Genomic DNA, 16,478 nt, shown 5'->3' with positions numbered 1-16,478 from the left:
AAGTACTGTGCAGATTTGTTGGGCCCCCAAAGGGCTGGATTTCTCCATGACAGAGAACCCTACCACATGCAGCATCTAATCTGTCTTCAAGGGCAGCCCCATACAGAGAATTACAGTAGCCAGTCTTGGAGATTACAGAAGAGAGATCCCTTTTTTCCTGGAATCAATACAACCAAAGCAGGTGATGAAAGATGTCCTTGGCTATCACTAGTTTAGATGCAAGGTGGGATGCAGGGAAAATCATAGGCTCTAAGCCAGGTCAGATGGGGAGGTCACCACCCCACCCATCACATGAATTAGACACCCCTCTAGAGTTCTGGGATGGCCACCTGCATCACCCCCATCTTACCTGGATTTCTCTTTTAGAAAGTGCAAGAAGGTGGGATTGGCAGCCGGGAAAGCTATGGGGTGATGGCAAAGGAAGGCAGAGGTGGCTCATTAGGCCAGTTGGCATTTTCTTGGCAGGTCCTACATGACCTGCAAACTGCTTCATGAAGAACTCGGCTTCAAATAAAAGACTCAACAGAATGGAGAAGGAGGCTACCACCACCCAAGCTACAAGTGTGTGTGTGGCGGGGGGGGGGGGAAGCCTGCATGACTGCCATTCACTCACCTGACAATACTGCAATCTGTGGGGTAGGGAGGCGGTGGGGTGCAGTGAGATGTTGACGGCATGGAGAGGGGAGGGGGCAGCGTCTGCGTTGGGCTGAGCCCATTCATGTCACCAGCCATGGCCATGTGAGCCCCCATCATCGGAACTGTATGCAAGCAGGGGGGAAAAAGAGTCATGGAAATAGGCACACCAGTAGCTCGAAAGCCAGGATCCCTTCCTTCTCCCTGTTGATCTGGTAGTCTCCATTCTAATACCTGCACTCAAACCACAGATTTCCCTGGTCATTCATCTGCTGTTGGCTGGGCTGAAAGAGACACGGAAAAAAGGAGGCAAGTTCCCAGTCCTTTCCCAGGACTGGAAGCTTGCTGTGCTCCCTACACCTCCATAGTCTTGGGCTCCTTCACTTTAAACAAATCATTTTCCTTGCAGTAAAATGCCTTCTAGACAAGCTGGATTTTTACCTCTAAGGTAATAAAAGAGCCTTCCCCAGCCTGGTGTCTTCTAGACATGTTGGCCTGCAACTCCCATAATTCCCAGCCGGTGTGGCTCAATATGTACAGAGCAGAGACACAGTTCTGTGAATTTCCAACTGCATGTCAAAATAGGAAAGTTTGAGATGGGAGAACAGCACAGCAAATCTTTGGGCTTGCTGCACACCTTGAAAAACAGGTGTTTGGGGGCATTTGCGCCCTCTGTCTTGCGAGGGTCCCATCTTCAAAGGCAGCCTAAAAATCAATTTAAATAAAATACATACATACATACAAACAACAACAAATCCTTTCAGTACCCAGGACTTGGACAAAAAAATGGACACAATTTTGAGGGGTTAGTTAAAAAAAAATGAAGGCACTTTTCGGCAATAACGAGATGGAACAGAAGAGCTAGACAGTCGTTTTGGCTTAGCTCTACGCCTTCACGTGCACCAGTGACATCCCTGGGTCTAGACACTGCTAGGCAGACCTGGAATGCGGACCCAACGGGCTCCAGTAATGGCTGCATTTCAGAATCTGCTGGGCACCCACTATCCTGTGGAATAACCCTCCCCCAAATTCCAGTGGGGCAGCTGGGAGCTCTTGAGCCTGGGTTCGCTACTTGTGCTACGAGCTGAGGTTCAAGCCACTCCTAAGCTACTCCTCTGGCCAGTGGGCGAGACACAGCGGGTGGGTCTCCCTTACTGTTGGCTCCCATGCTGTCGGGGATCGTGGTGGGCGTCAGGGCATTGCGCTGCTGTGGGTTAATGAGCTGGCTGACTGAGGGCAGCTTGTTCATGCTGTTCATCTTGCCAAGCGGAGGAGAGTTGGACCCGTACGAAGACTGAGACTGGATGGAGTTTCTGAAAAACAAACATACAAGGGAGGAGAAATTGAGCACATGGTAGAAGGGGGAAGGGCTGATTTGAAATGGCAGGAGTTGGCATTAAACTGGCAGCTGTTCATAGTCAGGGTGGGAAGGTGAGCTAATTTCAATTAAGGGCAGATCTAGAAGGCTGTAACTGTGTGAGTGTGAGTGAGTGAGTGTGTGTGTGTGTGTGTGTGTGAGAGAGAGAGCGAGCGAGCGAGCACGCGCCGCACAAGCGCGTTGGGGGGGGGCAGAGATCAGGCATACTCTTTCAGCATGCAAATACTGCATTGGCAAGACACAAGGGATGTGAGCTCACGTAGCAGATAGAGAGCAGTCCAAAAGGCTGGCTGCCCACACACGAACCTCACTGTTGGTGAGGTGGCCAACCCGTATCTGGGCTAGACCACTGCAGATTGCATGTGGTGCTCACATGACGGATTGCTTCTCCAGACAAAAAGATTTCCTTCAATAGGAAGGGGGGAGAAATTCATTAGGTTCACATTTTAATGCAAATTTACCTAATTTTGTGCTTTCAAACCAATATGCAAACTGAAACTCAGCTATCCTTTGAAAATCCGCATTTCTCTGAATCCAGTCAAAATGTGTACAAAAATACACATAATAGGGGAAGTGAAGACAAAAATTCATATAGAAGTGAAAATCACATAAAAATGCATTACCTTAGGCAAAATCGCTAGCAGAAACTGTGTCTATTAGGCAAAATTGCATATAAAAATGCAAATATTCGGAGAAACGTATACAGATTTTCATGTGAAGTTTTTTTTTTAAAAAACAATTCTCAATATTTGGGACAAAACCAACCTGAGTTTGGAAAAATGAGAAACAAAGTGAGACCAAAATTGCCAGCCATATCCTTCCCTACCTCCACACAGAGAAGTAACATGCCAGGGAGAAAGCTAGACTAGAGTCCTTCTCCACAACACGCTGGTTTTCTGCACTGAGGGCATCCTTTTGCATGGAGGAGAAGCCAGCCAATGGTTGTCTGGAGCAGGGCCCCAGCGGCACAGGTCGTCGCTACTGTACGGTGAACAGGGCTGATCCCCTGAGTGGGCCAAACATTTCTGCAGAAGCTTTATCTAGCCAAATGCTTTGCAATCCTCGTGTTGTTTACTCTCCCATTTGAGGCTCGGGGGGGGGGGGAACCTGCCCATGACCATCAGCAGGGGCACGACTTCAAGAATTTAATACTTACTAGAACATTTTGTGGCAACTGCCAGGCCTGCTCCCAGAATACGGCAAGCAACTTTCCCTTGGGCTGCCTTGTGGGAGAGGCAAGATGCCCCAGGGCAATGACTTGCTACCACCTGTGGCAAGTTGCAGAGGTGCCTGACTTGCTGCAGACATGGCCATCCCTGAAGAGCACCAGCCCTTATCATGGGTACCCACCGTTATTTCAATGCATGTTCCAAGCTATTGCCAAGCACCACTCCTCCACACACACACGCACGCATACGCACACACTTCGGACCTGGCTGTAGATGGCCAGGGTGAGGTACAGAAGCATATAGCACAGAGACCTGTGCTGTGGCAACACAGAATTCTACATATGAAGCTGCAGTGATCAGGACCAGACCTTTGGTCCATCTCACTCATCGCTTTCTACTCTGACTGCCAGTGGCCCCCCAAACTCCTTGCTATCCAAGATCCTTTGAACGGGAAATGCCAGGGATTGAACCTGAGCCCTTTGGCATGCAAAGCTGGTGCTCAGCCTACTGAGCCATGGCCCTCTTGAGCCGTTTCATCCAGCAGTTGTTGCCTTAACAAAGACTATTTGGGTGCTTCCCCTGCTGCATCAGCTTTCTAAAAACAGTTGAATGAGTAGTTCCCTTGCAAATGGCTAATTTCCACATACTGTTCATACTCACATGAATACAGGATTACATTCCTCACTCTGCTGCAGAAGGAGGGTGTTGCAGAGTTCTTGTCTCTAAGAATCACAGAGCTTCAGAGCAACCAGTGCAGGTCAGTCCATACACCAGCCCCTCACAGATATATACTGGCCACAATATTCTAGACAGAGGTAATGGACTACAGAAGGTTGCCACCAAAGCCATTGCTTTGGATGACTCAAGCAAGTGAGTCAAGGTGCTAGAGAGCAAATATTACTACTAATGGTTAATATTTATGTAGAGCTTTGGGTGTTCAATGTGTGTTCATGTGCAGTATCTCAGCAATCTTTGCAATAACCCTGGGAGGCAGGCATCCCCGTATTGCAGATGGAGGCAGTGCAGCTGAGAGGTGATGGCTTTCCTGATGCACCCTTAATGAACACACAGATGGGGGGAGATTTGTACTGGGTCCATCAGCTTGCATTCTTCAACACTGCAATTTTCTGGAAAAGGAGTCATCCTCCCGAGGGTGCAGAAGAAACCTGGAAGCAGGACTGAGCCAAGCAGGACCCTGCGCACTGCCACCACTTCCTCCTGCATCAGTGGGCCCTTCCACCTTGTGGAAGGGGGAGGAAGCAGTGGCAATCCCCCAGGTCCTAGTCTTTCCCACTAGCAACTGAGATGACCAGTCCCAGAATCTCCAGTGGGAAACTGATGCTGCAGATGTAACGGCCTGTCCAGCATCAATTTCCTCACTGGAGATTCTGGGGCTGGTGGTGTCCCTCTCCAAGAATCCACGGTGGGGGAAGATGCCCCACGAAGGTCTAGGGATTCTGGGGAGCACCCAGCGCCAACTTCTTCTGTCTTGCCCTGTGTCAGTTTATGGGTCCTTGGAGGAAGGAGGAAGCAGTGGGTGTTTCATGAGCACTCAGCGTGAGCTTTGGCTAGCACTTCCATAGAATGGCTGCAAAGCCCTGGAGGCTTTGTGAGCCTTTGCTGAGAACAGCCTTCCTCTGCCTGATGCACTCCAGATGCGTTAGGCTAGAACTTCCAATATCCCCCAGCCAGCACAGGAGAGAACAGTGAGCGATGAGTGAGTAGCAAGGACACCGCACTCCTTTTTACAAAAAGGTAAAGAAAAGAAAGAACAAGGGAGAGACAGGCAGGAAAGACAAAAAGCCAGTCTAGGTAAAATCAAGATGCAAAAGTTTATTGAAAATCAGCACCACACGTTCAGAGAGGAAGACAAAAAAAGGAGGAAAGGAATAGTTCTCAGTATGAAACCTTTTGTGGCTGATTAGAGGCTGCTCAAAGATTCCCAGCAAAGGAAATTAATCTCAGTTCTTTCCAAAGTTCCCTTCTTGAGACAACTTGGTATACAAAATGCAGAGCAATTGACTGCTAATGAATTTCAAACAAGATTAAGCAGTGGAATCACTTTGAACCTGGGCCAAATCATTGCACTTTCCATTCCTAAGATCTAATGAGGTTGATTAACAACGCACGCACACATACACAGATATATTGCCTCTTAGAAACGTCAGCTACGGAATGCAGAAAGGCCGGAGCAGTGGGTGTTCATGAGGGTTGCTCCTCGAAGGGATGTAGAAAGACCCCTAGCGCCCCGGCATAATTATGGCAAGATGACACGGGGGCAAAAAGAGCAGGCTCCCACTTCATGTTAGCAACTGCTGAAGAAGGAAACTGCCAGCTCTGCAGTACAGGTTGGCTTAGTGCAGCACAGGACCAGTTCTTTAAACTGGTACATCAAATTGGCTAATTTCGGCTCTCTGGATTGTATTCTAGGCTGGGTCTAGCTGAGGCTTCCCACAATGTCTCTTTGTGATTTAGTTGTAAACAAGAAGGGCAGGAAGCATGAGCCAGAAAAAGAGACACAATGTTGCACAGGATTTTGTTCGTCCAACCTTTCATCTTGGACTGTGTCCCCTGGGCTCTTTCATTTTATTTTATACAAGATCCTGCACCTCTGAATCAGGTGCATACAGCACCTGACACGGAGCTCCCCGGGGGTGCCCTGTTCAGGTTTCGTCAGGTCCTTCGCTGCTTAGCCTCACCAGTGCTAACTGACCACTCACCCCCAGGTACTAGCAGCATCAGCCTTCCAGATGGAAAATTGTCACAACCTCGGTGTGGCTCGTGGCTGCACTGACTGAATTAGAACATAAGAACATCAGAAGAGCCTTGCTGGATCAGACCCAGAGTCCATCTAGTCCCGCATTCTGTTCACAGAGTGGCCAACCAGCTGCTGACCAGAAACCCACAAGAAGGACATGAGCGCAACAGCACCCTCCCACCCATGATCCCACCAACTGGTGTACAGAGGCTCACTGCCTCTGGTTCTGGAGGTAGCACACTGCATAGCCATCAGGACTAGTAGCCATCAACAGCCTTTTCCTCCAGGAATTTGTCTAACAACCCTGTAAAGCCATCCAAATGGGTGGCCGTCACTACTTCCAGTGGTAGCGAATTCCATAGTTTCACTATGTGCTGTGTGGAGAAGTCCTTCCTTTGATCTGCCTGAATTAGTACAGACCTCCTCACCCTGGTGCCCTCCGGATGTGTTCAGCTACAGTCCAACACATCCAAAAAGCACCAGGTTGGGGAAGAAAATAATTAGTGTATCTACCCCCCACACACCTCTGCTGTGGCCAATTTTCCATCTGGAAGGACCCCTAATAGAGCAAGGTGCGATTAGAGATTAGACTGATTGATAAAAGTGAAGCAACCCTACCCAAGGATGAACCTGAACATTCTCCGCAGGGATGGCAAAACATAAAGGAGTCACTTGCAAGGCTGCAAAGAATGTAATCCATGAAACACACATGGTGGTGGGGTGGGGTGGGGGAGCACAGCCACAAACATGCACTTTAGAATCCATTTCAGTATGTGGACCAGACTGCAGGTGGATCTGTGCCAAATCCAGCCCTCCAGATTGCTCCATTGGCCACTTCCCCTTCTCCTGTCCCCAACCCCTTTCCCAACCAGTGATTGGTGGTTTCCTGGCTTGTGTGCAGTTTTTTCTCCATTCTAAAAGTCTGAAATGCTTCTTCTCCTAAGGCTTAGTTATACACGGCTTAGTTACGCTCTGTAAGGGTACAATCCTATGCAGATTTAGACAGAAAAAAGTCCTACAACTCCCAGCATTCCCCAGCCAGCTATGTAGGACTCGCTTCTGTCTAAACATACATAGGATGGAGCCCTAAGAGATTTAAGCAAAAATACTCTGTATTTTTGTTTGGAACACTGCCCCCGAGAGCTTCTCCGAAATGGAATTCAGCTTTTGGGCTGGAAAAGGTTCAACACTCCTGATCTACGGGATACCTGTTCACCTTACATATTCCTCTAGCTATGCAAAGCTCAAAACGACTCCCTTGATCACACAAGACCAGAATCCCAAGTCAATATCCATTATCCAATATACGCCAAGGCAGATGCACAGAATCAGTTCTTAATACCTTCTTCTGAGACATAGTGGAAAAAACTGCCACCATTTCTATGATGTGGCTATGGTCCCTAATGATAAGGTGTACTGATAATATCCAATCTCAGTACTTGATAATATTTGCATTGCTACTAGGATGTTTACAAAATGCTCTTGCTCCAGATTTTTCCCTAGGTTCTGAATTACCTGATCTTGTTTTAGGAGTGGTACCAAGGCATTAGGAGTCCGCTATTCATACTTCTATGCATGCATGGTTCAAATAAATATGCATTGATTGAATCACAGCACGAAAAGGCATCTTGATGTGACTGCACATCAAGTCCATTTATTATATTTTTAATTGTACAACGTCAGGTCCCAACATGGTTCCTCAACAGTGGCTCCAAGAATGTAACTGAGCAGTGTGCATGGCTCTGACTCCTGGGCCCAACTGCCCTCATCACCAGCATCTTGCCGGTCTAACCACTAAGAACCACAGATAAGGTAGTCATCAATCTTTTGCTATAGTGAAGACGAAAAGGGAACTTTAGGGCTGAGGGTTCAAGGCTGCCCAAAATCTGCAATGGTCAAAAACAAGTTATTTCCCCATTAATTTAAAAGGTTTCCATGTGATCTCTTTTGCAAAAAAGGTAGAAAAGTTGTGAACAGTGTGCAAAGGCAACATCAACTATATAGGGAAAACAATTTATTTGACCCCCAATGTGCTCATAATGTCCGTCTGCCCAGCAGAAACATGTATCTCAATTCTATACATATTACTAGTCTCTGACCAGCATTAAAAGCACTTCCAGATTTACAGTTGAAATAAGCTCTCAGTCATAAGTTGCATTTCTTTCTTAACGCATAAACACACATCTTTAAGTTACGCTTGAAGACTGAGACCTGCTCAGAGAAAACACCGTAGAGGTTTTTTGTTTTTTTTACAAGCATAGCAAAAGGATGGGAAAAAAGGAGAAGCAACATATTTTACAATGCAGAAGGACAATGAGGTGGTTCCAGACCTGGCAATACTAAGTCTATGGCTAAGGGAGCTGCTGTTCCTGAAAAAGCTTGATTCTTTGCAAGAGTCTGTTGTCTGCCCAGTTTTAATCAAGCCATTTTGCTCAGCGACAGCCCCTTTTTCTTATGATCATGGAGCTGGACAAAAACTCCCCACCCTCCAGTTTGGTTTATGAGTAGACTGAAGGGTTTGGGGGGCTGGAATGTTTCAGAAAGGCTTCATTTCTCTTGGGCGGCTCCCTCCTCGTTTCTGAAAGCTCACTCCTGAGGCACGCTGAGAGGAGACTGTGGAGAAGGAACCAGAGAGAGGAAAGAAAATGAAAAACAAGGACAAACTGTGAGCAGGGACAAAGAAAAATACCTTCATGATCACTGTGTGGAGAACAGACTTTGGAAGAACATGCGACTGGGGAAAGGACAAGGCAAGGATACCTGCCACTGATGGTATTTAGCTTCCAGTCTCTCCAGTCCATAACTGGAGGAGGATGTCCCTTGAAAGCACTGCTATGAAGTCGAATCTTTTGGAGAATGTGGACAGAGAGACACTTTCCTCCCTCTCTCATAATATTAGAACCCAACGGGGTCATCCCATGAAGCTGATTGGTGGGAGATTCAGGGCAGATAAAAGGAAGGACTTTGTCACACAGCACATAGTTAAAACTATGGAATTCACTACCTCCAGATGTAGTGATGGCCACCAACTTGGATGGCTTTAAAAGGGGTTTGGACAAATTCATGGAGAAGGCTATCAATGACCAGTAGGCCCTGATGGCTATGTGGTACCTCCAGTATTAGAGGCAGTATTCCTATGTACACCAGTGCTGGGGAATATGGCTTGGAGGGTGCTGTTGCCCTCATGTCCTGCTTGTGGGTTTCCCATTGGGGCAGCTGGTTGGCCACTGTGTGAACACAATGCTGGAATAGATGGACCCTTGGTTTGATCCAGCAAGGCTTTTTTTGAGTTCCTAAGTCCAGGAAAGGTATGGGTGCTGCTGTCTTGGGGGAGATAGTTGCGGCTGTATTATGGATTTTATAAATATATTCCCACCCACATCCAGGGCCTCCAAGGTAGCCAACATTCACAATGCTCAACCCATTGTTCGGAAGAAGCATGTGGCATGTTCCAGTGAAATCAAAATGAAAGCTCCGAGATGCTGGGCATAATTCTAAAATTGAGGGCTTATCCCAGCTGCAGGTCATGTGGAGGGCACACTGCTTTGTAAGTCTGCATCAATAGCAAGACTATTTAAAAGTACATTCAAAATTCTTGTTAAGCATTCCTGGTGTGTGTGTGTGTGTGTGTGTGTGTGTGTGATCGGGGAAGATATATTTAATGTGGAATACAGTTCCCAAACTATATTATTATTTTGCAAGGTGTCAAACAACTTTAAGACTGAAAGGCTATAGTGCAGCCTGCACAAACTGTGATCCACCAAGCCAAGTACAGCCCACAAGAAGGGATGCACAGATTCTGTTAAATCTGTTCCATCTGTGTTTCATGGATTGTCAAGTGTCTTTCATTCCATTGACGTATTCAGACTTTTAAAAACCAGAATTTCATTGTACTTGTGCTAATGTGCACTTCTGCTAAGCCAGTCTGCTGTGGAATCTGTAGGTGGTATTCTTAGAAATCAAACTCATTTGAATCCGCTGTGGATTTCTCTGACGTCCCTACTCACAAGCCCTGCCCTGGTTTTGCTGCTTGCCCAGGACTGTCAAAATGGAAGGTGGTGTCGTGATGGAGTCAAGACCCTGGAAGGCTACAATGTAAGGCCAGTGGGGTCAGCATAGGGGGTCCGAAGTGGCTAAGGCCTGCTGCAGTGTTTTGGTCTCTACTAGTAATTCCAAAGACTTGCAAACACATCAGCGGCACAACCCAGCATGTGAGTTTAGGACTCTTGCAGACATCCTGAGTTTTAACACAAAGCCATTCTGATCCCAGCAACCACTACATTCAGGCTCCTCAGCCTATTGCACCAGCAGAAACCATCCTTAATGGACTGAAACTAAGCAAAGGGAAAAATTGGCTGACTGTTAAAGGAAGCCCTGATGGGGCTATGCTAAAAGCGTGCCCGTCTCTCCCCCAAGGGCAGTGGCAGAATTCCAGCGGCAGGAGTCATTGGCAACCGAGTTCAGCTGACTTCAAACAGCAGCATCCAAGAAAGTTCTAACTCTGCCTCTCAAAACGTGACAGCAAAACACCAATTTGGAACTTAAGGCAATGGGATGAAAATAGTCTCTGATCCCCCCTGCTTTAGGTATTCATTTGATAGGAACTGGAGCCGGCTGCTTTCAAAGAAGAAGGAAAATTGTCTAGTTTCAGAGGACCGTGATCATGAAGGTAGTCAGCAATGAAAGATTCAGAAAAGCATCCAGGAGAGATCAAGTCCATAACAAAGAAGAACAACAAGGCAGATAGAGGAAGGGGCAAAAAAGGAGATGCTGAACGTAGCTCTGTACCAGCCTTCCCCAATTTGGTGCCCTCCAGATGTGTTGGGCTGCAATCCCATCATCCCCAGGTAGCATAGTTTTACAAAGCATTTCTCTCATTCCTCTTTTTACTCCAAACCAAACCAAACATAACATTATGGACCCTGACTCAAAATCCTAGGGACAGGGCGACATACTAGCTAGAACTACTCTGTCCCCCAAAGCTGAGTCGCAGAGCGCATGCTTCGCATGCAGAAAGTTCCAGGCCCAAGCGCCAGCGTCTCCACTTAAAGCAGAGCACCTCCATGATGTCAGTCCGTGCCACTTGCTGAGACAGTTATCAGTCCATGCCACTTGATATCAGTCCATGCCACTTGCTGAGACACGGATGCATGCAACACACAATGTCCAACACGGATGCATGCAACACACAATGTCCAACATTCTGAGATGTTAATTGCATTAAAATCCAGCACACGTTTACATTGCAATCCTACACATGTCTCCTCGAAAGTAAGCCCCCCTGAGTTCAGTTGGGGGCTAAATCCCAGGTAAGTGGGAATAGGACTGGAGCCTTAAGCTTGCATAGACAGTGCATGCAACCAGATTGACCTTCTGAGATAAAGCCCCCTGGGCACGAGGACTCTTTCTTTCGTTTTCTGTACAACGCCTGTTATGCAAGTTGTAAAAGCTAATAAGAATAATTCTAATTCCCATAACGGCTAAACATCTCACACTAAGTATTTCCACAATGGATTAAAGTGACCCAGAATAAACCACAAACCTGTGGCCCAGATGCCATTGCAGGTCACAGGCACTGGAATTACTTCATTGGAGAACATTACATTCTAAAAGCACCTATCAGATTAGTTAATTCTTAATATGCTTTATCTGTCAGGACAGCAAAAAGGTGTTTGCATGTGTTTATGGGGGGACTCACTTATAATCCTACATTTTTTCTAAGTAACTTAATGTCTACTGGCTCTGACACGGATGAAATGAGGCTTCTTTTGCATGAATTATAGCTCAGATGAAACCACCCAGTTCTTTTGTTGTTGTTGCAAAAGGGGTTGCCAGCATTACAGAAGAAGAAGAAAAAGATCTTCCCTTTTGACAAGGTTTCAGCTCTCCTTATAAAAATGTTCACCTATTCATTTATACTGCCTAGACTTGCCCTCACTCTCAATGAATCCAGCAGCCTGCAGTGACATAATCAAACAGTCTAATTTGGTTGGCTGTGTGACTGATCCAGGGAAGAGACAGCACGAGCAGCTATCTCGGGGGGAGGAGAACTGGTACCGAAGTAGGTGCTGCCAGGGAAACAATATAACTGAACCAGTTGTTAAAGCAGTGAATATTCAGTATTTCTGACCTGAAAACTGAAATGTGAGCATAGTTTGAGATTTTCGTCAGGGATCTGCTGGATCTCACCACCAAGAGAGGTTAGGCTAGTGCGTACATGTTGTTCAGTCGTTCAGTCGTGTCCGACTCTTCGTGACCCCCTGGACCACAGCACGCCAGGCCTTCCTGTCCTGCGCTCTCTCCCGGAGCGTGCTCAAGTTCATATTCATTGCATTGGTGATGCTATCAGTGGGTACATGACACAGGGCCTTTTCTGTATTGGCACTTCAACTGTGGAACTCCCTCACAAGGGAGGTCAGGATGGCTCCATCCCTACTGAGTTTTAGACAGGCAGTAAAAACTGTATCTTATCAGGCCTTTGGCTTTTACAACAATATTTTGGTCTGTGTTTAAAGAATGAACTGTTATTGTTTTTATACTATGACTTTATTGGATTTTATTATATATCACTTTGAGGGCCCTGGTGGGTAGAAAATCAATATAGAAATACCTTTACAAAAGAATAAATAAAATAAATTCATTAGGCCAAAACCCACATCTGCCTAAACTCTGGACAAGTCTCATAGTCTTACAGAAACCTAGGGAGGATCTGTAGCCCCTTTTGTGTGTGAGGCACTGCTGTGCTGGGACTTTTTCCAAAACTCAGTTGTTGTTCTGGGGAAACATACTAATGTATACAGTATAGTACTCACCCTGTTTAGAACGAGATCGAGCGCCACACATAAATGCATAGGGCAGTATCCAAAGGCACTCCTAGACAGAGTAGACCCACTGAAGCGAATGGGCCCAGTTTACGGAAGATGACCATCGGATACTGCCTACAGCATTCCAATTGCAGGAGAAATAGCTGGAGTTTGAAAGGTCGTGTGTGTTCTGTCATTTGTGTTTGTAGCTCAAACGCATGACGCAAGCCTCAGTTTAATGGTGCAATTGCCGGGGAAATGGGCGGGCATGCTACCATTTCAGTTTCTTTTTTGTCTCATTTTATATTTTTTCTTTTAAAGTCTACTGACTGCATGCACACCTTCAATGGTGTGCAGAAATGGAGGTTTAAAAATAAATTGCATGGTAATACACAGCTGTGCAGCTCTGTACGTGCATAGTCAAAAATAGCGCTGCTGCGCTGCCCCAAATCACAGAGAAGGACAAAGACAGGGCGGAGTGTAGGAGAGAGAAGATGCTGAGGTCATGGTGCTGTTTTGGTTGTTTGTTTGTTTTATGCTGCCCGCAAATCCCATAAAAATCAGGGTGAAGAACAGAGAACAAAAGGAGGAGGAGAAACACATGGGGAGGGGGGAAGAAGGTGGGGAATAATGTTGCAAAATGGGTTCTACAGCTTTAAAGCCACTCCTATCAGTAAAAGTTATAATACCTCTAGATTGGAACATACATGTCTTTGTAGCGCGTGGAAACCGTAATCACTGGGAAAAAATGCCATAAAAAAGTGGTTTGGGATCAAAGGAATATTGAAGGAGATCGCGTCAGCACAACAGGCTGGGGACTGTGCCGTGTGCCCCATGCATGAGCCAGTCCTTAGAGCACCAAAATAAAGTGCTCATGTATAGTAGCCCCTAGCTTAATTTTGCAACTTGCCTACTGAAAAAGAATGCCTGGAAGGCGATTTTCTGAAAGAAGCTTTTTTAACTAATGAGACGGGCTCATCACTGGCACACCAAGTGGGGTGTTGGCAGTTTGGGTTTGTTTTCCTTAAAAAAAACACCATCTAAACATGTCAGCTTTCCCTAGATGGAGAGCAAAAAACAGTAATTAGCCCAAAGCAATTTTGTCAGCAGCATCAGGAGCAAAGGCCTTCATTTACTTCCACACAGCTCTGCTTATGAGAACCCTTTTTTTTCTTACTGAAAAATCCTGGTGCTTCAGGGGAAGTCTTCCAGACCAGAAGCAAGCCCACACTCAAAGGCAAGCCCATACCTTCAAGGTCCACACTCAAATTGCACCAAGAGAGGGCAGACTGAGCATCTCCTGGGCAACTTGGCAAGGGGCAGAGAGATAAGACCTCCTGCCCAATTTGAAAGAAGAGCTGCAGAACTGTCTGCTTTATGGCTAAACTAGGAGTATTAGGATTATTATTGGTACTAGTACTACTACTACAGCATCAGCACACATCCCTCCCCTCCCCAAAACACTGCAGCCACATGGGGGAGCACCACAAATAAGTGTTTCCATGTGCACGCAGAATCATAGAATAGTAGGGCTGGAAGGGGCCTACGAGGCCATCGAGTCCAACCCCCTGCTCAATGCAGGAATCCAAGACCAAGCATCCCTGACAGGTGGCTGCCCAGCCTCGTCTTGAAGGCCTCCAGTGTGGGAGAGCCCACCGCCGCCCTAGGGAATGGGTTCCATTGTCACACTGCTGTAACAGTCTGTAACTTGAGCCCATGATTCCATGTCCTGCACTCTCGGATGATTGAGGGGCTAAATATATATATATAGGGCCTAAATATCCTCTTGCCTAACCTGAAATTCCTTGGTCCCACTTAAGGCCATAACTCCGTGGATGAGCACATACTTTATATGCAGAAGGTCCTCAGAATCTCCAGGTAAGGGAAGCCTACCTTGGAGAGCCACGGTCAGTCCGTGAAGAGGAGCTAGGCGGACCCAGTGGTCTGACCTGGTCCTAAACGGAGAAGCCGCTTTGTCGCTCTGGAGATATGCAATCATTTTCCATGAAAGCGAGATGCAATAAACAGGCCCTCATCTGCTGCCCCATGCAACCATTTGCTCAAGATCAGTGGTCCACCAGTGATTCTGAATCTGTTTTTCAGGAGATCAATGACTGGTGAAAACAAGAGGCAAAAGGTTGATGAACGGAAGGCTTCACTGATGTTCACATGCATACTCTGGTGCTGGCGTGTTTTTGACTTGGGTTTTATTACTTTTTCTTGGTATTCTGTGCTATTATAGATCCTGCTGTGTTCTAGTACTGTAAAAAAGCCATGTGCGCGCGCGCGCACGTGCATGTGCTTCTGACCAACAATCAAACCAAATGTTCCCCACCAGATGCAGAAGACGCTGCCCATTTTGATGGCAACGTTTAAGTTTTAACAGAGCAGCTTTCAAGCTTCTGCCCCAAAAGATGGTAGTCCACAAAACACGAGGAATCCAGACCAGTCATGCTCAATCAACCGAAGCCTAAGAATCACTACTGTGGTGCAGATGGTGTTACTGCCAGGCAGTGTGACAGGGGCGGGGCTCCTCAAGCATGCAGAGACCACCCCTGCCCACTTCCGCCTCCTGTCCTCTCCAGCACCTCCCATGGGGCATCTCCCGGTCTGCACGGCTTGCCCCTGGACTCACTGTTTCTGCAGCAAGTGCTGGTGCTGCTGTTGCTGCTGCTGCTGCTGCCGGTACGTCTCAATCGTGTGCTGGGGAAGGTACTGCATCAGCTCCAAGGATTCTTTGATCTTCAGCAGCATTTCGTAGGTCTCCCGGCCTCGCACCTGAACAAAGAGGAGAGCAGAACAAATATTTTAAGGAGACAGAGGAAGAGCTTGGATTTGGAGACTGCCAGCACCAGTTTAAAAAGGGAGCCTGCTCAGGAACTTAAGGGCTGCCTACGCTGGATCAGACCAAGGTCCACCTGGCTACTAGCCTGACTGGCTTTAAAAAATGTTTAGAGAAATTCATGGAGGATAAGGCTATCGATGGCTACGAGTCAGGATGGCTATATATTACTTCCAGAACCAGTGTGGCATAGTGATCAGTGTTGGTTGGACTGGGGCTTGGGAGATCTGGGTTCTAGGCCCCACTTGGCCATGAAGCTCACTGGGTGACTGGGGGCCAGTCACCGACTCTCGGCCTAACCTATCTCACAGGGCTGTTGTGAGGACAGAATGGAAAAGAGGAGACCATATGAGCCCGCTTGGGCTCTTTGTGGGCGGAAAGAAGGTGGGATATAAATATAACCCTAAATAACTACTACCTGCAGGATCGGGGGCAATATGCCTGCATGTGTCACCATCTGGGGAGCACAACCGGGAGGGTCCCGTTGTGCTCATGTCCTGCTTGTGGATCTGGCTGGCCACTGCATGAACAGAATGGGTCTATGGTCCAATTCAGAATCAGGGCTCTACATATGTTCTGGATCTCTCTTACAGTTGATTGCTTAAACGTTGTTTTTAGATATATGTTGTCTCTGTGTATGTGCTGTCTGTTTATATGTTTTGATGGAAATGGTTTTACGCTTTGTATAATGTATTTTTAATGGTTTAAGCTTTGTTAACTGCCTAGAGAGCTTCAGTTATGGGGTGGTATAGAAATACAATCAATAATAATAAATAATGTTAAGAACATAAGAACACAAGGAGAGCCCTGCTGGATCTGACCAAGGGTCCATCTAGTCCAGCATTCTGTTCACACAGTGGCCAACCAGCTGTCAACCAGGAACCCACCAGCAGGG

General features: G+C 46.8%; 1 protein-coding gene across 5 annotated transcripts in view; it reads right to left on the bottom strand.

Moving 5' to 3' along the window:
- Positions 1-16,478, bottom strand: part of TP63 (tumor protein p63) — a 183,083-nt gene that overhangs the window by 5,984 nt on the left and 160,621 nt on the right. For all 5 annotated transcript variants that reach the window (XR_014789673.1, XM_084847798.1, XM_084847799.1 and 2 more), the window contains 3 exons: positions 15,377-15,519; positions 1,789-1,946; positions 614-758 (listed from right to left, as the gene is read on the bottom strand). Coding sequence is in view for 4 of the 5 variants with exons in the window: in XM_084847798.1 (XP_084703924.1) it covers positions 614-758; positions 1,789-1,946; positions 15,377-15,519 (446 nt within the window). In the remaining variant the exon portion in view is untranslated. The remainder of the gene's footprint in view (positions 1-613; positions 759-1,788; positions 1,947-15,376; positions 15,520-16,478) is intronic.

This window comes from Heloderma suspectum, chromosome 3 (assembly GCF_057233095.1).
Source record: "Heloderma suspectum isolate Gila_16-S chromosome 3, 16-S_ref, whole genome shotgun sequence".
Taxonomy (NCBI): Eukaryota; Metazoa; Chordata; class Lepidosauria; order Squamata; family Helodermatidae; genus Heloderma; species Heloderma suspectum.
The sequence above is the reverse complement of the archived record's forward strand: the minus strand, read 5'-3'. Positions and strand labels throughout refer to the sequence as shown.